At 44.7% G+C, this 26074-nt stretch overlaps 1 protein-coding gene across 4 annotated transcripts in view; it reads left to right on the top strand.

Moving 5' to 3' along the window:
* pik3cd (phosphatidylinositol-4,5-bisphosphate 3-kinase, catalytic subunit delta) overlaps positions 1–26074 on the top strand; it is a 222697-nt gene that overhangs the window by 172289 nt on the left and 24334 nt on the right. For all 4 annotated transcript variants that reach the window (XM_043676186.1, XM_043676184.1, XM_043676187.1 and 1 more), the window contains 5 exons: positions 88–309; positions 10344–10440; positions 12892–13022; positions 14661–14711; positions 16286–16453. In XM_043676186.1, the coding sequence (XP_043532121.1) occupies positions 88–309; positions 10344–10440; positions 12892–13022; positions 14661–14711; positions 16286–16453 (669 nt within the window). The remainder of the gene's footprint in view (positions 1–87; positions 310–10343; positions 10441–12891; positions 13023–14660; positions 14712–16285; positions 16454–26074) is intronic.

Below are 26074 nucleotides of genomic sequence, written 5' to 3' on the forward strand. Positions count from 1 at the left end.
TGTGAAAATGCTCCCTGTAGCTGCTAGTAGGGAGCTCTTGCTGTCGCTAGGCAGTGGTTAACTGTTTGTTCTCTCCCGCTTTTCCAGCTGGTTGTTCAAGCCGGGTTATTTCATGGCAGTGAGATGCTCTGTAAGACGGTATACAGCCACGAGGTTAACATGTGCTCCGAGCCGCTGTGGAACCAGAGTCTGGAGTTTGACATCAACATCTGTGACCTCCCACGGATGACGCGTCTGTGCTTTGCTCTCTACGCCGTGATTGAAAAGGCCAAGAAAGCTCGCTCGACCAAGAAGAAATCAAAAAAGGCGGTGAGTGTTCGAGAGTTGACTTGTTTCCTGCCTTAATTTGGCCTTAATCAATACAATGTCCCTTTCTATGTAACAGATCTGATTTGAGCTTATTCAGGTTGGGGGATCTGTTACCAAGTAACACCCAGGTAAGTTGTAAAGTTTCAACCACAACATGGGTGACAAAACTTTCATGTACAATTGGGAGTCCCACTGACTGATGGGTGGAATTATTGTAACATAGAATCTCTGCAGTGTGGAAACAGGCCACTCGGCCCAACAAGTCCATTGAGCATTCCACCCAGACCCACCCCCTACAGTATCCTTGCATTTCCCATGCTAATGCACTTACACATTTCTGGACACTATGGGCAATTTAACATGGCCAATTCACCTAATCTGCACATCTTTGGACTGTGGGAGAAACCAGAGCACTCTGAGGAAACCCACGCAGATGCAGGGAGAATGTGCAAACTGCACGCAGATAGTCACCCAAGGCTGGAATTGAACTCCTGTGAGGCAGTAGTGCTAACCACTGAGCTACTGTGCTGCTGACAGACAGTGTGAATGGCACAGACTCTCCAGGGCATGTTGTCTCTCCGACAGGAGCTCCAGAAAACTTCCAGATCGATTATGATTTAACAGAAAATGTCCTGGATTATTAGCTGGACTCGAGGAGAGAACACTGTCTAGGTGTGTGTTCCCTGGAATCTCAAAGGGTTGAGTGCAATCCGAACAAAGATTCCAAGTTAGTAAGGGGAACGGATCGGGTCAATGAAGTGGAACTATTTCCACGGTTCATAAAGCCAAAGACTGGGGACATGGTCTAAAAATTACCACATCAGCTTTCTGAAGTGAAATTAGGAAAAGATTCTGCTCAAACAGGACAGGGTTCTGTGGAGGTGACAGGTCATGGCTACTGGCAGGGAAATGAAAATCACCATAATCGCAGAGAACCGTATGGGCTATGAGAGAGATAGAGAGAGAGAGAGAGAGAGAGCAAGAGAGGGGATCTAACCTAAGGGTCACCATGCCCCAGGAGAGGTTGGGAAGCTGGGGCTGTCACAGTAACCTCTAACAGGTGCTGCATGCTGTTGGAATTTGCAAATCAGCCTTCCAGCCAACTGAGCTAATCGATCTTCCATATCCCCTTCCCCCCTACGCCAAATGGGTTAGTCCCAACAACAGCATGTTCTCCATCATCATTCCTGATGCTGTGCTGTTCTTGGGGCTCCGTACACAGCAGCCACTAACAGAACCAGATGGTATTCCCGTGTATCTTAGACTAGGACCTGAGGGCACAGCCTTATAGTAAAAGAAAGACCTGTTAGAATGGAGATAAGGAGAAACTTCTTTAGCCAGAGAGTGAGGAACCTATGGAATTCACTGCCACAGGTCATTGAGTATATTTAACACAGAAATAAGTAAGTTCTTGATTGTCAAGGGGATCAAAGGTTACAGGGTGAAAGCAGAAAAATGGGATTGAAAAATCTATCAGCCGTGATCGAATGGCAGAGCAGAGTCGATGGGCCGAATGGCCTAATTTCTGCTCAGATGTCTTATGGAAGTGGTCATGGGTTTGGAAGGTGCTGACATAGGAATTTCTGTGATTTCAAACTCCAATGGAAGATCAATTCAACAGCAGCTAATATTTATATTTTTATTCACTCATGGGATGTGGCATCCGTGGGCTGGCCCAGCATTTATTGCCCGTCCCTTGAGATGCCAGAGGTGAGCTGCCTTCCTGAGCTGCTGCAGTCTCCCTGGTGTAGGGACAACGTCATCAGAGCACATTTTAAGGCAGGAAGAGATCCCAGGGTGGATTAGAGGAATGTGCACAGGCAAAAACCCATTGGCACAGAGCCAAAGAAAGGAGATGTTTTTACAGATGACCAAAGCGTTGTTACGAGGTCATGTTTCAAAGGCTGAATAAGGAAGTGCAGACAGGGGATGAGGTCTGGGTGGGAACACAAAGCTTTAGGTGAAGGGAGAAGGTGAGACTTGGAAGTGAAGCTGGATTGAGTTTGCAAACGGAGTCCCGTTCATAGTGCGGCCTTTCTCTTAGAAAGAGCTGAAGCCGGCACTTTACGTGAGTTCAGTTGATAAATTGTTCTCAAGCATAAGCTGCTTTTCATTCCTGATGAAGGGCTTTTGCCCAAAACGTCGACTCTCCTGCTCCTCGGATGCTGCCTGACCTTTCTGTGCTTTTCCACACTTTTTGACTCTGATCTCCAGACCTGCAGTCCTCACTTTCTCCTCATAAATTGTTCAGGTTGTCGTTGACGGACTGTGGTAATGGGGTGGGGTGTGTAGATGGAGGATCAAGGGGCTGTTTTACCCCCTCAAGATTCTTCCCCCCGCCCCCCCCACCCCATATTCAAGTGAATTAGGAAGCTTTACTGTTAAAATTTCGGTTACATTTTCAGATGAGCTACAGAGGCGTTATTTTCACTGCTATCCGAAAATAACTTGAAGGAGCTTTTGAATGCTGCAGTGCAGGGGCTTAATGGAATGATGGTTTCTCGTGTATCAGATATTGAGATAAGAAACGATGGTCGATACCCAATTCTGAGAAAATCTCCCAGCTCAAATAGAATTTCGCAGTTTTTCTTTGAATATTTCTGTTTTGTACAAAGATAGGGGGTCAATGTGTTAACAAGATCAGGAGTAGGCAATAAATATTTGCCAGAAATGCGTGAAATAATTTAAAAAGACACTGCAAAGTAGTTGTATGGATAAATAAATTATTAAGTGCAATAAAAGGACCAAACTGGATTCTTCCTGTGGTTCTAGTTAGTTGTGTTGGGAAGTGTGTGACACTACGTACATGCTCTCTGAGAAAGAGTTCATGGAAATAAATTAGCATTGAGTCAGTTCCATGTGCACATGTATATTTCAGACACCTGCAGCATCTTCAGGAGCATTGCAGGAGATGGCCTTTTATTCCAGGGCACTACCTAACGCTTTTAGACTAACCTTGGTTTGTAATGTGGTCCAAGCTGCAATAGGAGCAACTCAGCAGGTCTGAGTCCAGTGAGCCTCCCTGAGAACTCTGATAGGATTGAGGTTGGAGGCCTTAACAACAACAACTTGCATTTATGTGGTGCCTTTATTGTAACGAAAGATCCTACGATGCTTGTCAGTATGGCATTAAAAATCACACAACACCAGGTTATAGTCCAACAGGTTTAATTGGAAGCTCACTAGCTTTCGGAGCGTCGCTCCTTCATCAGGTGACACAGGAGCGTCGCTCCGAAAGCTAGTGTGCTTCCAATTAAACCTATTGGACTATAACCTGGTGTTGTGTGATTTTTAACTCTGTACACCCCAGTCCTACACTAGCATCTCCAAATTATGTCAGTATGACAACATCCTGCCACACCATTCATCGATCTGACAAATCTTGACCCTCAACCACAGAGGATTAATTAGAACAGAGGACCATAAACTTGGCCAAAGGGTTCACTTTAACAAGTGCCCTGAAAGAGGAGAGAGAGGTTTTGGGGGCAACACGGGATGGAATTCCAGAGTTTTGGACCTTGAAACAAACAGTGGATCAGATAAAATCAAGGAAGCTCCCAAGGCTAGAATTGGAGGAGCACAGATTGCTTGTGTGATTGGAGGAATTGCAGATATAGAGACGGGACTGAAGTAAAAGCAAGAATCAGAGTTTTAAAGTTGAGGTGTTGCTTAACCAAGAGCCCCCACAGGTTGGAGAGCACGGGGGGTGCTGAGCAATGGATCCAGTATGGGTTATAACATTGGGCAGCAGAGGTTTGGATAATCTCACTTGGACAAGAATATGGGCAGCTTCACAGAGTTCTTCAAAACACTCAAACCTGGAGGTAACAGGAATTGATGAGACCGCCCCTGGAGTATTGTACACAGCTTTGGTTCCCTGATTTGAAGAAAGATGTAGTGGCATTGGAGGCAGTTCACAGGAGTTTAACTAGGTTGATCCCAGAGATGAGGAGTTTGTCATATGTGGAGAGATTGAGCAGTTTAGGCCTATACTCTCTGTGTAACTTCTGACTTTGTTCATCCCAGTCCAACACCGACTCTGGAATTTAGAAGAATGAGGGGAGATCAAATTGAGGTTTTCAAGATGATAAAAGGTGTGGATAACATAGACGTGGAGGGGATGCTTCCTCTTGTGGGACATTCCAGGATGAGAGGTCATAGGATAAGGGGTAGCAGATTTAAAATAGAGTTGAGGAGAAACTACTTCTCCCAAAGGGTTGTGAATCTGTGGAATTCACAATCCCAAAGCGCAGTGGATGCTGGGACAGTGGATTCATTGAAGGAGTTAGACAGTTTTTTAATTGATAATGGGCTGAAGGGATATAGAGAGAAGGCAGGGATATGGGGGTGAGGAGCATATCAGCTCCTATATGGTCGAATGGCAGAGCAGACTCGATGGACTGAATGGCCTAGTTCTGCTCTAATATCTTATGAATTTATATCAGAGGTGTGGATGAGGGTTTTAGTTGCAGGAATGACCTCTTTCTGTGCTGTACGCTTTCCTGGGACCCTGGGTTTAGTGATGAGGGTGTAAGAACACAAGAAAAAGGAGTGTGTGTAGGTCATTCTGCCCTTTGAGTCCATTCTGCCTTTCAGTAAGATCATGGCTGGTCTTCTACAGCACCATTTTCCTGCCCCAACCCTCGATGTTTTTAATTTGTACAAATCGATCGATCTCTGTCTTGAACACACTCAGTGACCCGGCCCCCAAAGCCCTCCAGGGTAGTGAATTCCAAAGATTTGCCTCAGTTGAAAGTGAAGATCTTCCTCCTTATCCTCTTATTCTGAGACCGTCTCTCCTAATTCTGACCCCTGCTCCCAGCGGCTCCTAGCCCTGCTTCCTCACTAGGAGAAACAACCTGCCTGATGTCCGCTTATCATCCCTGTAAGAACATTGTAGGTTTGAATGTGATCACCTCTTCTTCTTCTAAACTCTGGAGAACAAAGCCCCGGTCTATTTAATCTTTCCTCACAGGACAATATCTCCATCCCAGAGATTGCTTCGGTGAATCTCCGTTGCACTCCCTCTGGGGCAAAAGCATTCTATCTTCAATAAGGAGAACAAAACTGCACAAAATACTCTTGTGTGGTCTCACCAAGTCCGAAGTCACATGATCCCAGATTATGGTGCAACAGATTTAAATGAATGTGTTGGACTACAACCTGGTGTTGTGTAACTTCTGACTTTGTTCATCCTAGTCCAACATCAACTCCATATAATTGCTGGAAGCCATCTCGAATGTGATACCCCAATTGCCTTGTAACAAAGGCCAATACACCTTGTTTGATGTTAACTTTTAATGGCTCGTGAACAAGAGCATCCAAACCCTTTCGAAGTTCAACCATTCCCAATCTCTTACTATTTAAGAAATGCTCTATATTTTAGCTTTTCCTTACAAAATGGAATAATCTCACACTTTGTCTTCCATCGGCCAAATGTTTGCCCACACAGTCAACTTCGCCAAGTCGCTCTGCCTCCACCTCAGACATCACATCCCCACCCAGGTTTGTGTCATCTGCAAACTTGGAAAGATTATGTGTAATCCACACCAAAGTTGGATGATGAACATCTGTGGACCTTGGCAGTAACTCACTCGTCAAAGCCCAACAAACTGAGAATGACCCACATTTTCCTACCCTCTGTTTCTCTCTCGGTATGTTCCCCCATGAATCTCAGCCTGGATTCACTAACAGCTATGTGATTCATGTATTTCTGTTGGAGCAGTTACTGTTCAGTGGATCAGATATTAATCTCTGAGTCAGAAGGTTGTATGTTCAACTCCCTTATGCTATATTGTTGTTAACCAATCACTTGTGAGAGACCTTATGGAGGGCCTTCTGCAAACCTACATACAGTCAGTTGTTCTATAGCGCGATGGTCGTATTCTTGTGCAACCCCATGTTATAGAAGAATCACGCCTTAGAAACAGTGCTTAAAGTGTTGCTGAAACAATCACGTTACAGCTAACACACATTTTAAAAGTTTGCGCTTTAGAAACAGTGTTCCCCCATTTGTTAATTGCGTTACAATGAATTCAAGTTGACGAAATGTGTCTTATAACAGAATGACCTGTATATCACATCCATTGGTTCCCTCCTGTCTATTCTGCTAATTGCATCCTCAAAAAATGTGACTCCCAGTTTACAAATCCGTATTGACTCTGCCCAATCCTGCTCTTATTTTCCAAGTGCTTTGTTGTTTCATCCTTTTCAAATAGATTCCTTCCCAATAACTATCATCAGGTTGACAGATCTGCAGGCCCCCCGTTTTTCCTTTCCCTCCTTTCTTAAATAGTGGGGTCACCTCTACTCCCTTCCAATCTGCAGAGTTCCAGGACCTATAGGGTGATGCCCACCAATATATGTAGTACTTCTCCTGCCTCCTCAGGGGCGTCTGGGAATGAACTTCAATAGAGTCAAGTTCATCTTGTACACATCCAATGTCAACATGTATTTGTTCCCATTTCAAGGTCTACAATTTGGTCATGAGACAAAACCAAAAGGGTTATACCCGAAACATCGACTTCTCCACCTCCTGATGCTGCCTAGCTTGGTGTGCTTTTCCAGCCTCCTGCTCGTCAACGTTAAAGACGTGAGGCAGGACCTGACATTTTCTGACTCTGTGACGGCTGTTTTGCTTTGCTGTGTTAGGAACATTCACGGTATGTTCTGATTCAGTTTTTGAAAACAGTAGGGTCCTCCACCATGTTGAAGTTTTGGAACATCAGCTCCACCTGATCCTGAGCAGACAACATTGAAAACAAATATTGGACTCTAGGAGTCCAATTCTCTCAAATTACTCAAAGGTTGGCTTAAAGTTGGGGGTTGGAGTCAGCAAACCTCCACGTGGTTCATATCGGGATTTTGAATTAATCCTACAGTTTTTGGTAATCTAGGTCATCAGTTGTAATAGACTTGGGTTCACGAACCTCTCCATAATTCCCTTTATTCATTATTCACTCATGGGATGTGGGTGTCACTGGCCAGGCCAGCATTTATTGTCCATCCCTAATTGCCCAGAGGGCAATTAAGAGTCAACCACATTGCTGTGGGTCTGGAGTCACGGGTAGACCAGACCGGGTAAGGATGACAGTCTCCTTCCCTAAAGGGGATTAGTGAACCAGAGGGTTTTTTCCAGCAATTGACAATGGATTCACAGTCGTCATTAGACTCCAGATTTTTTTTTATTGGATTCAAATTCCACCATCTGCCATGGCAGTATTTGAACTCTCGCTCCCATAATGTTACCCAGGTCTCTGGGTTAATAGTCCAGTGATAATACAGTATTTCATTTGGGGCAGCTATGGCTCAGGGGAGACATTTTCCCTCTGAGTCAGAAGGTGTTAGGTTCAGATCCCAACCCAGGATTTAGGCTGATGTTCCAGTTCAGTGCTGAGGGAGTGCTACACTGTCAGAGTCACCATGTTTAGAATGAGAGATTAAACAAAGGGTTCTACCCCTCTCTCTTCGGCGAACACAAATAATCCTGTAGCTCTATACATAAAAAGACAGTTCTCCCTGGTATCCTTACCAATATTTAATCTGTAGATTATTATTCCAGAAACCCAAGCTGTTGGGATCCTGGTTAGATACCATCATGGCAGATGGTGAAATTTGAATTCAATAAAAATATGGAATAAAGAGTCTAATAATGACTGTGAAACCCTTGTTAATTGTTGAGGAAAATTCATCTGGTTCATCGCTGTCCTTTCAGGAAGGAAACTGCCATCTTTCCCTGATTCGGCCTACATGTGACTCCAGACCCACAGCAATGTGGTTGAGTCTTAATTGTCCTCTAGGTAGGTGGGATGGGCAATAACTGCCGGCCCAGCCAGTAATGCTCACATCCTGTGAATGAATTAAAAATAAATTAAAATAACATTGCTGTTTGTGGGAGCTTGCAGTGTACAAATTGACTGCTGGATTTCTTACACTCCAACACCGGCTACATTTCTGAAGGCGTAGTTAAAATACTCCCCTCCTATAGCAGCGCCATGAGGTGCCTAACCTCGTGGACTGCAGCAGTTCAGCAAGGTGGCTCAGCACCTGGAGGACAGATCCGGATTGTAAACAAATACAGGTCTTATCAGGAACACTTACATCCCCTGACTGAATGGGAGGCCGATGGCTGAGAAAGGGCCTACATAAATACAAACTTTCTAACCTTTCTAGCAAGATCATTTGATGAGTTATGGAGACAGTGCAGCATTTGGCACCTAATAACCCATTTTGCGAGCTGACCATGAGCAGATACATACACACAACGTTACTGAAGATCAGTCTGAAATCAAGCCACGCCACGCTCATTTCTCTCTCTCCACAGATGCTGCCAGACCTGCTGAGTTTCTCCATCATTCTCTGTGTTAGTGGGAATGTTACCGACTGGAATTAACAATTGTATGGTCTGCACAAATTGAGCAAACCCATTTAATCATACAACCAAGCTCTTTATTCCAACCTGCATTGTATCAGCTTCCTGACTATAGCCATCTGCTGGAAACAATTTCTTGTTTCATATGGAATTCTGTTGAATGATTTCCAACAATTGACATATCATGGATTTCCGAGAACTCGAGATTTCGAATGAGCAATAGGGGATGGGGACGTCAGTGTCCTTGATGGAGTGCAGGCACAGGTTTGATATCAGTCTGTAGATTGTGATGAGGCCTGGTGTTCTGTCAGTGAAATTATCAATGTCAAAGGCTTCATTTCCTTTCCCCATCATTACACCCCTCCCCTGCCCATCACCAGCCCATATTTACACAATGGGGCGATTGCCTTCTCAGAAAAGATGGATGAATAAAACGAAATGAAAGATACCAATCATCTTAAAGCCAGTTTACAGCCAACAAAACAGTCTCTGTTGTAGCCAATTTGCATACAGCACCCATAAGGTGCAACATGATAAAGATGAGATTTGGGTGATGTTCAACTGAGGGATAAATAATGGCCAAGACCCCAGAGACATCTCCCTGTTCCTCCTCAAAATGACGCTGAGGGATTTCTTACATCGACCTGAGAGGTTCCTGTTTAACACTCCCTCCAAACATACTGGGAGTGTCAGCATTAACCTTTGTGTTTGAGTGTTTGTGAGAGGGTGCCTTGAACCCATAACCTTCTCAATCAGAGGTGAGGGTGCTGCCAGCTGAACCATAGCAGGGGGACTGCCCAACAGCGGTACCGACATTCCAGAGGCGAATGTTTTTAAAAGGTGCTGTCTTTTAGATAAAAGCCTTACCTTCTTTATTCAGACTAACAAACCATAAGAAACAGGAACAGGAATAGATCATTCAGTCCCTCGAGCCTGCTGTGCCATCCAAAGGATCGTGGCTGATCCAACATTCCTCACGTCCACTTTCCTGAACTTTCCCCGTAACCCTTGATTCCCCGACTGATCAAGAATCTCTCCCAGCCTTAAATATACACAAGGACTTTCCCCCAAAGTTCTCTGTGACAAGGAGTTTCAAAGACCCTTAACCCTCTGAGAGAAGAAATTCCTCCTCCACTCAGTCTAAAATGGGGGCCCTTAATTCTGAGACTGTGCCATCTGGTCCTGGACTCTCCTCTCAGTACTTACCCAGTCAAACCCATACGGATCTGATATGTTTCAGTAAAATTAGCAGTCACTCTTCTGAACTCCAGTGGATACAGTCCCAACCTGTTTAACCTTTGATCATAACACAGTCCCTCCATCCCAGAGATCAACAACATCAACCTTCTCCAAACTGCCTCCAATGAAATGGTATCTTCTCTTAAGTATCGGGGGCAGATACTACAGGTCCTGTGGTTTCTTCAATGAACAACACCAAAACAGTCATTATTTGAGCTAAAGCCCAGTGATTATAAACTCTTTGTGGATGAGACGCAGTATTGCATATTGCAGGACCCAAATAAAAATTGAAATTGGTCCAGTTTTTGAACTGGCCCCAGTTGAAAGCTCAGCCTCTTTAGCTTGTTCAAATTCACTGACGAATTGAATCAGACTGCATCTCATCTCCCCCTTTACTGATGGGACTGTTTCTCATTGCTTCCAGGACTGTCCAATCGCGTGGGTGAACACCATGGTGTTTGACTACAAGGATCAGCTGAAGACAGGGGAGACGTGGCTGTTTACCTGGCCATCAGTACCCGGTAAGACTTCAATCTGCCCAGTCACTGCGATAAGGAATAACTCATGCTGAGTGCTGCAGTTCCCAACAAGAGGCCAATCTCACCCTGCCTTAACCAGAGTGACCCTAACCCAAATATCATAAAGACTCTGGTTGTAAGTTTGCTTGCTAAGCTGGAAGATTAGTTTTCAGATGTTTCATCACCATACCAATTAACATCATCAGTGAGCATCTGGTAAAGTGCTGGTGTTATGTCCCACTTTCTGTTTATGTGTTTAGGTTTCCTTGTGTTGGCAATGTCATTTCCTGCGTTGGTGGTGCCATTTCCTATTCTTTTTCTCTGAGGGTGGTTGATGAGGTCCACATCACTGTGTTTGTTGATAGAGTTCCAGTTGGAATGCCAAAACTCGCTATCATAAAGGCTAGCTGGTGACTGATCACACCCTAATATTGTGTTCCCTCTCTAGTCTTCCAGGAATATTCACAGCAAAAGTTTTAAATAAATAGATACTTTCCTAACTATTAAAGGATGTGGGGATGGTGCAGGTAAATGGCGTTGAGGTGGAAGATCAGCAATGGTCCAGCTGAATGCAGTCTTGAGGGACCGACTTACCTCCTCTTGCATTGATTTTTTTACCTTTAACCTGTACACATGTGAGGCACAGGAGGACAGATGGTTTTAGCATGTTGTCACATGAGATCAATGCAAGTTGCAGAGCCACCGAAAGTCCATCGCATTGGTTAATATGTAAAAACAAAGACCCCCCTCCCCCCACAGACTGTCATTAGCAGCTGCTTGCAAATTCTTCAGTACAGGGCGGGGAGAAGGAGAATCGTTTTGTTTTCCATGCAAGGCAACAACAAAGGGTTGTGAAAATGTTTGAAACTCTTACTCATCGTCACTCCTTCCTAACTGCACCCAAACCAGCGAGGTAGGAAGGATTAGTCCGAGAGAGGGGCAGCGAAGATGGACTGTACTCCTGGGAGGGAAGGGCTGTATGAAACGGTTCAGTGACCTCACTCTCTCTCTGACCTGTGAGAGATCCCATACAGAGTTAATTAACTCAACTTGAGATCATAAACCTCAAAGCAGTTGCTTCAGTTTTACTGTGGCGAAAGGCCAAAAGGACACAGAGCCAGAGTTTTAAAAAGCAAATTTAGGACAACCATCAGGAAGTATGTTTCACATGAAGTGCGCTGGAACAGCTGGGGAAGGTTGGCAGCTGCAGTCATCGAGTCCAGGAAGTAAAGCTCTTGAAGAAAAGATTCAATGCTAAAAATAAGGAGACATTTAAAGTTGGCAATCCAAGCAGGCCTGTCCAAACCTCTGTCTGAAGGGTTTTCATTCAAACCTTTTTCAATTGTAATTCTCCTCATGCTCTGTGTTACTCATTTTACAAAGTGTTTGGGGTGGGGAGAAATGCACCTTTGTTTTGCAAACAATGCCGTGCATGTACTGCTTGGAATTCCTGATCAATGGAAGCCAGCTGCTCCTTGGCTGCTCCTGCAGCTTTGATTGGGTTAGTGAAAGCTGAGGCGAAAGTGAGGACTGCAGATGCTGGAGATTAGAGTCGAAAAGTGTGGCGCTGGAAAAGCCCAGCAGGTCAGGCAGCATCTGAGAAGCAGAAGAACCAACGTTTCGGGCAAAAGCCCTTCATCAGGGAAAGTGAAAGCTGAGTGAGGGACCCTTCCTTCCAACCACCAATCAGATTCATTACTCCCATCGACCAATCAGGCTATACCCTCTACCTGTGTTCACCTATCACTACTTCACCACCCCACCCCCTCCCTACCCAAAACCCTCCCCCATCGCCTTTATCTGCAGCTCCCCCCAGTCCCACTCCCAGACCTGAAGAAAGGTGACACCTGGAACTTCGACTTTTCTGCCTCCTGGTGCTGCCTGGCCTGCTGTGTTCTTCCAGCCTCCTGCCTGTCTACCTTTGTGAAAGTTGAGGCTGCTACAGTCTCCACTAAAACTGCCCTCCCCAAATTCACGTATAAGCTGAAATTTTATAAACAAGTTTTTATTTAAATGTGTATGTTTTAAATTTTTTTATCATTTTGGAGAAATGTGACATTCCATGAGCTCGCTTTCCAGACGTTGCTCAGTGGCAATTAAAGAACTTTATCCCTGTTGCACCTCTCAAAAAAAAGGTGTGACTTAGAATTGTTCAACAATCTGGAAATTAGACATCGCTAATTAGGTCTTGCATTCAAATGCAAGAAAACCAACTTCAGAAGGAAACAATTTCTTGTGCAGTACATTGCTGGGGGATGTGAGCAGGTGCTATTGAAATGTAGGACTTGGCATCCTGCATTAGGAAGGAAATTTACGCTTGCTGATAAAGATCATTGTCACATTGATGAACCAGCTCTTACATCAGAGAAATGGCTATCCTCCAATTAAGAATGGGAGAGAGTAAAAGCAGTTTATTTGAATTAGTAATGTTGCACTTTCTACCTTTTTCTGCAGATGACAAGGGAGAGCTGTTGAACCCGATGGGCACTGTACAGAGTAACCCGAACACTGACAGCTCTGCAGCCTTACATATCAATTTCCACAGTGCCGTGTCCCACCCTATCTACTACCCATCCTTGGAAAAGGTATGTACAGAGTTCAGTCGTGGGCTACTCGCTTAGGCCCTGAAGGTGTTCCAGTCCTCGAGCAGTATTGAAAAGAGTGAGCCCATCTTTCCCAGGAACAGGAAACACAAAGGTGCAGTGCAGACAAAGGCAAAATACTGCAGATGCTGGAAATCGGAAACAAACACAGAAAACGCAGGAATGTACTGGACTCAAAATGTTAAATCTGTTTCTGTCTCCACTACCAGACCTGCTGAGTTTCTCCAGCATTCTCTGTGTTTAATTTAAGTAATTTGCTTGCACCTCTGGATTGCTTTCTATGGGGTGGACATCCACTGGGAGTTACTCTGCCCATCTCAGGGTTGAAATGTTTCCGAGAGGGGAAATGGTAAAAGATAAATACAAAACCTAGCAAGAAATCAGACTCACCTGACTAACAGAGTGTATTTGTTTCACTGGTGTGGAACTGTGTTGAAGGAATTCAATCTACATAATTCCACTGTGTTATTGCTTTGTCCCATTTCTTCAGACTCCATGTCTAAGGTACTGACTTGTACAGTGGTCAGCCTCTCTAAAAACTCTTCGTGTTCTCTGGATTGGGTTCCTGGGATGAGGAATCTGTCCTATTCAGAGAGGCTGAGTGAGTTGGTTCTATATCCTCTGGAGTTTAGAAGGACGAGGTGATCTCAGTGAAACATGCAGGATTCTGAAAGGGTCGACACTGAGGAATTGCTTCCCACGAGCTGAGTAAGTGAGATCACAGGGACACTGGCTCAGGATAGACATTGATTATTTAGGACAGAAATGAAGAGGCATTTCTTCAGTCAAAGGATTGAGCGTCTTGGGAAGTCTCTGGTATGGATTCACTTTTGTTCTGTACTTTTAAGCCTGAGACTGCAAGCTCTGAAGAAGGGTCACTGGACCTGAAACGTTGACTTTGCTTTCTCTCTCCACACATGCTGCCAGACCTGCTGCGTTTTTCCAGTAATTTCTGTTTTTGCTTCTGATTTCCAGCATCCGCAGTTCTTTAGAGTTTTTTTTGCAAGATATTTAGTTTCACAAAAGATTGAGAGGTCTACGGGGCAGGGGTTAAAACCAAAGGTCGGCCATGATTGGACAGGGTGGCAGAGCCTGTTTGGAGGAAGCCTATGGGCCAGTCCTATTTTCTATGTTCTTATGGTTCATTATAGGTGACCATCTATAATGTGAGAATCCAGGCAGTGAAGATCAACCAGATGTTCAACTGTGGAATGCTTCACAATGAAGCCCAACTTGTAAGAGGCTCCCATTTTGTCAGTTCTAGCAGGATCACCCAGAAGAAGCTGGAGGCCTGGCACACATTACACCCCCCACTCGCCCCCCCCCACCTTGTAGACACTGTGCCAGGAAGCGTGGCATCTGTGCTTTTTGCCTGAAACTGTAGCCATTGTGGTAGAGGAGGTGGTGACCTCTCTCAGTCTGAGCTATTCAGTGTCTTAGCTGCTGAGGGACAGCGGGGAGCCTGTGATACTTAATCCCAGTTAGCAGTTAGCGCATCGACTGGTGAATGTTCACAGGACAGCGACGCAAATTTCCGAAAGTGAAAACATAAGCACCTATTAATTTCTCTGAACTTTTGCTTTTTAAGATATAAATTTGATATATTCTTCTCTTCCTCAGATTCTCGAATTGGGTAAGAATGGAGATCGTGTAAAAGCATCACAGGCTGAGGTAAATACTGAGGAATGTGTACAGAGTGTGTGAATTCTGTAGTGTGCATACTCTGCGCATTATTCCCAAGGGGTATTTTGCCCCCTGATTATGCATACTTCATGCTCCCTGCTAACAGGTAAATTGGCTGTTACTCTCCAGGAGTAAGAAGATAGAGTTATGCCACATTATCGATATGTGTTCAGTTGTTTGTTATTTGTAAATTGAGTTACTCCCAGACAAACATCTACACTACTGTCCAGTAACACACAGATTGTATTTCCTGCTGTGTTTCTTACTGTATGTCCCGTGATTGTAACTAGGTCAGCCAGTTAGGCCTCATAGACTATGAGTTCCCTGATTGGGGCTGTTAACCTGGTCCAATCCAGAAGCCCTGGCTGACAGATATAAACAGGAGTGTCAGGGATTCTGTTCACTCTGAGAGCTGACTCTGAGGGAGCTGAATCAGTGTCAAGTTCTATGCACGTGTAAATACAGGGTGACTTGGTGACAGGATACCAGCCTCTGTGGAGTTATTTCAATACGCTCTCCCAATAACATGTTCAAGAGATCTGTGTCATCTGACCTTTTGATTCATCATTGGTGGCCACACCTTAGGTTGCTTGGGCCTCAAGCTCTGGAACTTCCCCCCCACCTTTACAAAACTCTTCCTCTCCTCCTCCCTTTTACATGTTCTTTCAGACCTCCATCTTTGACTAAGCTTTTGGCTTTCTGCCGTAATTTTGCTGAAAATGCTCCTGTAAAGTGTCTTGAGCAGTTTGATTGTGCTGAAGACTTTAGAAAAACCAAAAGAAATGTGGATGCTAACATTTTCTTAGCCACCATCGTTTTTGAGGAAGGGTCACTGGACCCAAAATGTTAACACTGATTTCTCTCCACAGATGCTGCATGACCTGCTGAGCTTTTCCAGCAATTTCTGCTTTTGTTTCTGAAGACTTGATTTTGGTTTACGTACAGTTGCTGATGTGTCCACTGGTTGTAGCAGCGTTGTGGTGTTTACACCTCTCCAACTGTTTAACTCCCTGCACAATGCATGAGCTAGTTACTGGCCATGTGCAATCAGTGTGCTGTAACCTGTAGTTGAGCAAAAGATTTCTTTAACCAAACTCTGCTGGTACCGTTAACCTGCAGCTTGACTAGGACATCACTAACCAGTGTTTTCGCTTCTATTCCTGTTGTTTTCTGCATTTTGTTTTATTCCCTGAGTTTGAGCAGCCTTTTCAAACCACAGGAGGTGGGATGAATCTACTTTTTAAAATGTGTTCATGGGATGTAGAGATTACTGGTGAGACCAGCATCCCTGATTGACGTGGAGAGCTAATGAAATGACGTGTGATTTAATGCAGTTATTATAGGTCTCCTCTTCATTATTCATGGTGGTGCCCAGCATCTCTACAATGGATTCCTGGAGAAATGAGAGTGACCGGCTTATCACGAGATCTCTGTCCGTGAAGTTGGTCACATATTTTGAATCCTCCAAACCCCCCCCCCACGTTGATGAGGCAGCCTGAATTGGCCATCTTGTGAATGTTGAGAAACTTATAATGATGGTGTTCTCTGAAACTTGCGCACAGCAACAGCAGTTGAAGGAGATTATGGAACGTAAAGCATGCACCGAATTCTTTGAGGATGAGAAGGATCTCGTTTGGAAGCTCAGATATGAAGTGCGTGAGCATTTCCCCGAAGCCCTCGCTAAGCTGCTGTCCATAACCAAGTGGAATAAACATGAAGATGTTGCTCAGGTAAGAAGCTGGGGTGCGTCCTTAACAGCATGAGGCTTCCAGATTGTGGAGACAGACAGGCTGTGGGCTTGGAGCTGAAATCTATTCTACAATATCTGTCTGTGCAATGTACCCGAGAAAGGTCATTGTTACTATGTTTTATTTTAAAGTTGATCGGTTTTACTTTGCGAAAATACTGAACAAGAGGGATTTTGTGGCCATGTGTTTAACGATGCACCATCGACATCACAAACCTGATTCCAAACCACTACAACAATGTGATAGATAGACCCCAGCTCCTTCATTGACAAAGTGCCAGTCTTTCTGACTCTGTCTGACATCATCAAAGATCCCTCCCATCCCGGTCATAATCTCTTTCAATCTCTTCCATCAGGCAGAAGGTTCAGAAACTTAAACACATGGACCAACAGGTTCAAGAACAGCTTCTTCCCCGCTGCTATTAGACTGCTGAATGGACCGGTCCAATTTAATGTTGACCGTGTTCTTTGCGCACATTCTCTGCAGCTGTAACATTATATTTCTTGCTCTGTTCTATTTTCCTGATGCACTTTGTATGGTATGACCTGCACACACAACAAAACGTTTCCCTGTACCTGGGTAGACATGACAATGATAAATCAAATCAAATCTTGTTTAAGGGCAAAGGCCTGACAGAAATGTTGTAGCATATTTCCACCATGACTGCTCTGTATCGCCTGCACATTCTTCCCCTTCTGAAACGTGCTGACTCCGTGTGGTATTTGGAATTTGTTGGGTTGCTTGGAAAATGGTTCCACATATTGCATCTGCAGCTGTAGAGTCTTCCCTTCCCTCTAGGATGACAACAAGCTCAGGGATTCATTGCGCTTTACCCTTCTCTAAGCTGAACGCAGCACTGCGGAGCAATCTCTCTATCCTTGACTGTGATTCCATAAGGATCGGAACTGATGGGGTTTGATTAATATGGGTGTTCTGGCAGTTACACCAAAAATAAATCTGGAGTTCCAAAAAAATGCAACCAAAAAGTCTCCATTTCAAGGAAAGGATCTTCGTTCTACTTGTAGTAGTTTTTCAAAGTGAAACACTGAGAGCACATAGGTAAAAACAATGACTGCAGATGCTGGAAATCAGATTCTGGATTAGTGGTGCTGGAAGAGCAACAGCAGTCAGGCAGCATCCAAGGAGCTTCGAAATCGACGTTCCGGGCAAAAGCCCTTCATCAGGAATAAAAGGATGAAGGGCTTTTGCCCGAAACGTCGATTTCAAAGCTCCTTGGATGCTGCCTGAACTGCTGTGCTCTTCCAGCGCCACTAATCCAGAAACTGAGAGCACATAGTCAAACTAGCTGATAAGGACTGCCAAATACTGGGACTTAAAAAGGATTGAGAAAAATAGGATCCATTAGGAAGAGGGAGATCTAGCCTCTTGGGCAGTGAGCCAGCAGCAATATATTTCAGACCCTTTCTTGCTGAAGGGAAGACATTTGACTGATTCCCAGATCATTTTTTATTTTTGGAACGAAATCCGTGTCCATTCACTCCTCGATATCCACTGATTTGCTTTCCACGAATTCTCCCACTTGTATGGTCCACCCCTAGACCCCATCTTATCTCTCTCCTTTTTTTCACCAACCTCAGCCAATGTGGGAATTGAACCCACACTGTTGGCATCGCAAACCAGCCGGGTGAAAGACAGGAGCTGCTGGAAATCTGAAACAGATGCAGAAATTGCTCGAGAAACTCGGTAGGTGTGGCAAGAGAAACAGAGTCAACATTTTGGTTAGAGTGACCCTTCTTCAGACCAGACCTGCTGAATTTCTCCAAAAATTTCTGGTTTTGGTCCAGTCAACTGAGCTAACCAGCCCTACCTCTTATGGCCATTTACTTTCCGATGGATTGAGAAAATCCTTCAGTGCCTCCTCAGCAGTTTCTGACTGGACTGGAGTGGGTTTTCGTGTGAGGAGAGGTTGGATAGGCGAGGCTTGTATCTGTTGTAGTTTAGATCAGTAAGAGGCAACCTGATGGAGGCACAGAGGGGGCTGGACAAGTTTGAATGTGTAGAATGGAGAACTAGGGTTTCCAATGTTTAAAATCATGAGGGGCATAGACAGCGAGAATAGACAAGGCCTTATCCTCAGGGAAGTCCAGGGCTTAGGCTTAAGGTGAGAGGGAAAAGATTTAAAAGGAACCTAAGGGGCAACTTTATCACGCAGAGGCTGGTGCGTGTATGGAATGAGCTGGCAGAGGAAGTGGTGGAGGCTGGTACAATTACAGCATTTAAAAGACTCCTGGATTGGCGTATAGATAGGAAGGGTGTAGAGGGATATGGGCCAAGTGCTGGAAAATGGGACTAGGTTGGGTTAGGATACCTGTTTAACATGGACGAAGTGGACCGAAGGGTCTGTTTCTGTGCCATACACTCCTATTACTCTAAAAATCAGGGTTCACCCACTGAGTATGGAGATGAGGAAACATTTTGTTTCTCAGTGGATTGAGATTCTTTGGAACTCTTGTCCTGAAAAACAAAAGAAGCAGAATCTTGGAATATTTTTAATGGGGAGGTAGATAGAGTCGTGTTAAGCAAAAGGGGTGAAAGGTTAAAGGGATAGGTTGAGAATGTAGTGTTGAGTTTACAGTCAGATCTGTCGTGATGTCATTGAAGGTGCAAGTAGGCTTGAAGAGCCAATGGCTGGCTTTGTGTTCCTTCATAATCCAGCCTATCCCTACCTCTACAAGCCTCTGATGGTGAATGGAATTGAAATGGTGTCAGGTGGCAAAGGCTGTTCATTGTGAATACAGGTGGTTGGAGATATCTGCAGAGTAAGGGCCTCCACAGAGCCCCAGGCTGTCAACATTCGAGTAAAATGTGATCCTGAATAAACTGGAAAAACTGTAAAACGCTGGGGCACATCCTGGCTGAGGTACAAATCAGTTTCCAGAAAAGGACTCAGTTATTTGCTGATATTTTTATTTCTAACCATTCCCAGCCTTAACGTTCTCCTGCTCATGAGTTATTAGCAATGCTTACTTGCTTAATGAGGTGGATTATGCACTCGGCTATTTTCCCAGAATGTGCTTTACAGAATTACTGGATTGATTACTTTGTGATTTCAGAAGTTTTCCCCTTTACAGTTATTGCCTAGTGGTGCATTAGCTGGCATTTTGTTGGATAAATTGAACAGTTGGCTGATAGCTAATGTGCCCAGACCAGAGGCCCTGACCTTTGGCTTGAAGGTAGCATTCTCAGCCCTGAGTGAGAGGTGCAGGGGGAGAGGTTCTGAGCTGGGGGAGGTTGGAATGTGATCAAACAATCTCTGGGCCAAAGCTGGAGTCACTGAAGAGGTTATGGTCACTGCACCATGGGGAAAATGAGGACTGGGGGGATGTTAGATTGAAGGAAAGATTGGGGTTGTTTCTAAAGCCATGGAAGGATAGTTTCTGCGAATTTATTTTCCCATTAGCTGGACCTCAGAGACCTGTGCACAGCAATGACTCCTGAAACCACAAGGTGATCTGTTGACATGCCAATGGCATTGACAGAACCTCTGGGTGGCCATGCCACTGTGTAACCATGTGGCTCAGAGGGAACATTAGAACATTCAATAAGATCATGGCTGATCCTCTATCTCAATGCTGTATTCCTCTCCCCATATTCTGAAATGTGGAGAGATGACTGGAGGATAGTTTTAGGTAGTGGAGTAGTCACTGAACTAGGAGTCCAGAGTTCCAGACTAATATCCTGGGCACAGGGGTTCAAACCCCATCATAAAGTCAATGAAACAAAGCCTGGCATTAAAACTAGCCAGAAAGTGACTGTTGATTGTCACTCGTGTCCTTGAGGGAAGGAACTTAATCATCCTTATCTGGCTTAGACTACATGTGACTACTCCAGTAATTCTGTAAAGATCATCATCATCCTCAATTCCTTTACTGTTCAAAAGTCTACCTGTGCCTTAAAAATAGTCAACGAGGTGGCCTCAACTGCTTCACTGTGTAGACAGGCAGGAGGCTGGAAGAACACAGCAAGCCAGGCAGCATCAGGAGGTGGAGAAGTCGGCATTTCGGGTGTAACCCTTCTTCAGGACTGCGTCACTGGGCAGGGAATTCCAGAGATTCACAACCTTTTGGGTGAAGAAGTTTCTCCTCAACTCCATCCGAAATCTGCTCCCCCCTAATTTTGAAGCTATGTTTTAGTTTCACCCGCCAATGGAAACAACCTACCTGCTTCTATCTTATCCATTCCTTTCATACTGTTTCCATAAGATCCCCTCCTCATTCTTCCGAATTCCAACGAGTATAATCCCAGTCTATGTAATCTCATAGAATCACAGAATCCCTATAGTGTGGAAACAGGCCCCTCAGCCCAACAAATCCACACCGATCCTCGGAAGAGTAACCCACCCAGACCCATTCCCCTACCCGACATTTACCCCTGGCTAATGCACCTAACCTACACATCCCTGAACACTATGGGCAATTTAGCATGGCCAATCCACCCTAACCTGCACATCTTTGGGCTGTGGGAGGAAACCAGAGCACCCAGAGGAAACCCACGCAGACATGGGAAGAATGTGCAAATTCCACACAGACAGTCGCCCGAGGGTGGAATCGAACCTGGGTCCCAGGTGCTGTGAGGCAGCAGTGCTAACCGCTGAGCCATCATGCTGTGCCGATCTCTCCTCATAAGGAACATTGGTGGGGAGACCTATTTAAATGATCTGAATGATCTCGAGAGGGCGGATAGGAAAGTCTAGTTTGCTGCCTTTACAGTGTTCATAAGAAAGGCACAGATTTATGTTCAGAAATGCAGAGGACAGTTTTCATCCAGAGGATGCTGGGGATCTACAACACAATATCTGAAAGTGGGTTATAGTCAGGAATCCTCACAGCTTTTAAAAAGTACATGGAGATGAACTTGAATCATAGAACCTGGGAGCAAACTAAGGCCATTCAGCCCTTCGAGCCAACTCTGCCATTCGGTATGATCATGGTTGACCCTCTATCTCAATGCTGTATTCCTCTCCCCATATTCTGAAATGTGGAGCGATGACTGGAGGACAGTTTTAGGTAGTGGAGTAGTCACTGAACTAGGAGTCCAGAGTTCCAGACTAATATCCTGGGCACAGGAGTTCAAACCCCATCATGAAGTCAATGAAACAAAGCCTGGCATTAAAACTAGCCAGAAAGTGACTGTTGATTGTCACTCGTGTCCTTGAGGGAAGGAACTTAATCATCCTTATCTGGCTTAGACTACATGTGACTCCAGCCCCTCAGCAATGTGGTTGACTCTTAATTGCCCTCCGAGATGGTCTCGATCAAGGCCACTGAAGCTGCTTATTCAAGGGGCAGTAAATGTTGGTCCCGTCAGTGAAACCCACATCCCATGAATAAGTGAAGCAAAAATTGGATGAGTAGGATTTTGTGACAGGAGACCCCCCCCCCCCGTATTTTTAAGTCATTTACCTTGAGCCTAAATCTCTGACTTGACTTCCCCTGTCGTTGTCAGTGGATACCAGCAAGGAGCAGAAAGCTGAAGTGTTCTGTTTTTGTCTTGTTTAGTTTGGCTTGACTCAGAAGAGCTGAGATAGATTTTGGCACCACATCTGCTGCAGTAGTGACCACATTTTGAACCCGGATCCTGTGTTTTTCAGACAGCACCACATGGTCTGTACTCTGTCAGCAGACCAGGAGAGGGGGCAGAGCACTCTCATTCCATGAGAAAGCAAGAAAAGTATGAGTCACTACAACCGAGCGCATATTTAATTACTATTTACAAGTTGGCTCATGACTTGCAAACCTTGATTGAAACAACTGGATTTCTTTTAAACGACAGAAAGAAACTGGAATGAATGAGCATGGTATAATAACAACAAACACTCCCTTCGAGCATGCTGCTCTTTGTCTTCGATCAAATTGGAGGAAATATTTGCAATTATAGATTTTCTTTTTAACCAACCTGTTCAGACATATTATGACACATCTCTGGAGTAGGTGGACCTAAACCCAGGCCTCCTGGCACAGAGGTAGGGATACTACCATTGCACCACAAGAACTCTCAGATTTGCATTTAGAAATTGGCTTTCACGACCTTCAAAGTGGGGCTTCCCACGGTGAGGATGGAAGCCTCCGTCAGGTCACATGCTTAAGGTAGCAATGTTCACTCTTCACGCACTCTCTCACTCTCTCGCACTCTCACTTTCGCACTTTCACACTCTCTCTCACACACAGAGTCTCTCACACACTATCACACACTCTCACACACTCTCTCGCACTCTCTCACACACTCTCTCGCACTCTCTCACACACACACACACACACACTCACACTCACACACTCACTCACACACTCTCACAGGTTCTCTCACGTGCTCTCTCACGCTGTCTCTAACACGCGCTGTCTCACATGCACTCTCGCACTCTCTCTCACACGCGCTGTCTATCTCTCTCACACACACGCACGTGCTCTCTCTCTCTCTCTCTCTCACATGCACTTTCTTTCTCTCTCACTCTCACTCACACACAGTCACACACATACCCCCTACCCCTAAACGTGGAACCGTGAGGGGGTTCATGCCAGGAAAAGATTTGGGGAGTGTTGCCTTGGAGATCCCAAAGTATTTTACAGCCAATGAATACCTTATAAAGGATAGTGCCTGTCGTGCTGTGGTGCAGCCAATTGGAGCACAGCAAGTTTCACAAACAGCAGCGTGATGATGACTCGGTAACCTGCTTTTTGTGTTGATGACTGAGGGTCTCTCCTCTGTAAAGCAATGTGCAGTGATCTTTCGTGTCCTCCCGAGAGAGCAGGTGGGATTTCGGATTGATATCTCAGCCCAGAGCCCAGCATTGCAACATCCCACCGGCGCAGGCCCTTGAGCTGATTGAGCTCAGATCCTGAAGTGGAACCTGAACCCACAACATTCTGACCTGCAGATGAGGGCTGACCCACTGGGCTACACATGACACTTAATACCTCTGTAATGCACAGCCACTGTTAGTGACTGACCCCTGGACCAGGTAAGTGGGAAAGATTAGCTCGGAATCAGCTCGGAATAAAAGTACCAGGTTACTACATTCACATTATAATTGCTCTTGGAGAGTAGGTTCATAGTTCCTTGAAAGTGGAATCTCAGATAGATAGGATAATGAAGAAGGTGTTTAGTCTGCTTTCCTTTACAGGTCATTGCATTGAGTATAGGAGTTGGGAGGTCATGTTGTGGCTGCACAGGACAAGTCACTTGTGGAATATTGTGTGCAATTCTGGTCTCCCAGCTATAGGAAGGATGTTGTGAAAGGGTTCAGAAAAGATTTACAAGGAATGTTGCCAGGGTTGGAGGGTTTGAGCTATAGGGAGAGGGTGAATGGGCTGGGACTGTTTTCCCTGCAGCATCGGAGGCTGAAGGGTGACCTTATAGAGGTTTATAAAATCATGGGGGGCATAGATAGGGTAAATACTCAAGGTCTTTTCCCTGAGTTGGGGGAGTCCAGAACTAGAGTACATACGTTTAGGGTGCGAGGGAAAAGATATAAAAGAGACCTAAGGGGCAACTTTTTCACACAGAGGGTGGTGCGTGTATGGAATGAGCTGCCAGAGGAAGTGGTGGAAGCTGGTACAATTACAACATTTAAAAGGCACCTGGATGGGTATATGAATAGGAAGGATTTAGAGGGATAGGGGCAGATAGAACTAGATTAGGTTGTGATTGCTGGTCGGCATGTACAAGTTGGGTTGAAGGGCCTGTTTCCGTGCTGTACATCTCTATGACTCTATGATTCTTTTACTACTGTTAAAATTCAGTATAACATATATTCATAAAATTAAGATCCAGAAGTTAATAAGATCCAGTGGATTTTACATATTTGCAATTTACATTTTGTTATGGTTCTGCCCGAATTTACTTTGAGTGAAATTGATCGGAGAGCTGCACTATTTTAATGCATCTTAATTTAATGCTGAATCTTGGTTTCTAAGATTTCTGGGCAGCTGAGGAACTCTGGGAGGTGTGCAAACCCTATTAGTGATATCAATAATGAAAAGAATTGTCTGGCTGTAAGCTCCTAGACAGACCCAGCTATCGATCTGACTCTGATTCAGACAGCCTGAAACAGTCAGCAGCCGGTAATAACCCAGTCAATGACAGGCAATTGTTCAAATAGATTTTAGAATTTTCTAGTCAGCCTGTTCAGAAATGGTTTGACACACCTCTGGGGCAGGTGGGACTTGAACTGCTGAAAGCAATAGGTGCCCATCATGAGGAGACCACTGTGTGTACCTCACTATTTGGTAAGAAAGAAATGTTCTGCTCAAGTCTGGAGCTTCCTGTGACCCTTTTGAAGGTTACAGAGTGAAATAAAAGGCAAATTAATATTCCTTCATGTCACCTTCTGATTGTTAAAACTCACTTCTCAAAGGGCCTGACCATTTTTGTAGAACTACAGGGTAAACTTTCCCAGTAAAACCTCAGGTGGCGGGGAAGGTGCGTGTAAGGAACAGATTGAAGTTGTGCCTGAGGTTCAGTTACAGTACATTACAGTTATTACCTCTCCTCAATAACTAGGATTAAAGGTATGTCGATCAGTAACACTCTGGATCATGGGTACGAATCCCACTGTGAAAGATGGGAGGATTTGAATTGAATGTAAGTCTGGGGTAAAAAGGCAACCTAATCATGACAATGTAGCCAACGTCGATTGTCATAAAAATCCATCTGCTTCACTACTGTTTTGAAGGAAACTTTCAGATCTTAATTTCTAAGATCTTACCATCCTTTCCAGTTTGGTCTATATGTGAGTCCAGACAATATGGTTGATTTTTAACTGCCCTCTGGGCAATTAGGGACGGGCAATAAATACTGGCCCAGCTGATGACACTCACATCTCACGAATGCATTTAAAAATATTCTTACTCTCGGTATCTGTGCCTTTGTGTATATCTATCTACTCCTCTCTTCCCACATTACTCTCTTTCTGTGTCATGTTCTGTCTCTGTTTATAAAAGTGAAAAAGCTCTGGCTGCTGAACTGTTAGACATTAGCTCAGCTGTGTTGAGGCACACTCAACCCTAAAATCTCTGGTGACTGTTGATGGAGGTCAGCCAATGGAACTGTGTCCAACGCACCATCAGTGGCAATTAGCTACACCTGGATTTTAGATTGGGATGGGATGAGCTTTCACTTGGTTGGATATTTGCCCAGTGCTGCATTTCTCTGTCTCTGTCTCTGTCTCTGTCTCTGTCTCTGTCTCTGTCTCTGTCTCTGTCTCTGTCTCTGTGGCTCTCTTTTTCTCTCACTCTCTCAGCAAGGCTCAAGTCAGAAACAATTAATCCTTTGTCAGCTGCCTGATGTTTTGATGAAGGACTCTAATACAATGGAAAGCCCTGACCATTTGAGGGCTGAAATTTGTTCACACTCGATTGTGTATCAGGAAATGTTGTACCAAATATATTCTCTCATTTTCCCATTATTAATAGCTGTTAGAAATGCAGAAGGTGATTGTCACTGTTCAGTGTGCAGTACAGTCCTCACTCTACTGGCTGGTGTGAAGGATTGCTTTTGGACTTGCTGCCATTTGTTGGAGCAATTGCACAGCGCTTTGTCACAGTGCAATGGAATGGGATTACAGCTGCATCTGGTTTTCTGTTTGTA

Source organism: Chiloscyllium plagiosum, chromosome 34 (genome assembly GCF_004010195.1).
Source record: "Chiloscyllium plagiosum isolate BGI_BamShark_2017 chromosome 34, ASM401019v2, whole genome shotgun sequence".
In the NCBI taxonomy this organism is placed as follows: domain Eukaryota; kingdom Metazoa; phylum Chordata; class Chondrichthyes; order Orectolobiformes; family Hemiscylliidae; genus Chiloscyllium; species Chiloscyllium plagiosum.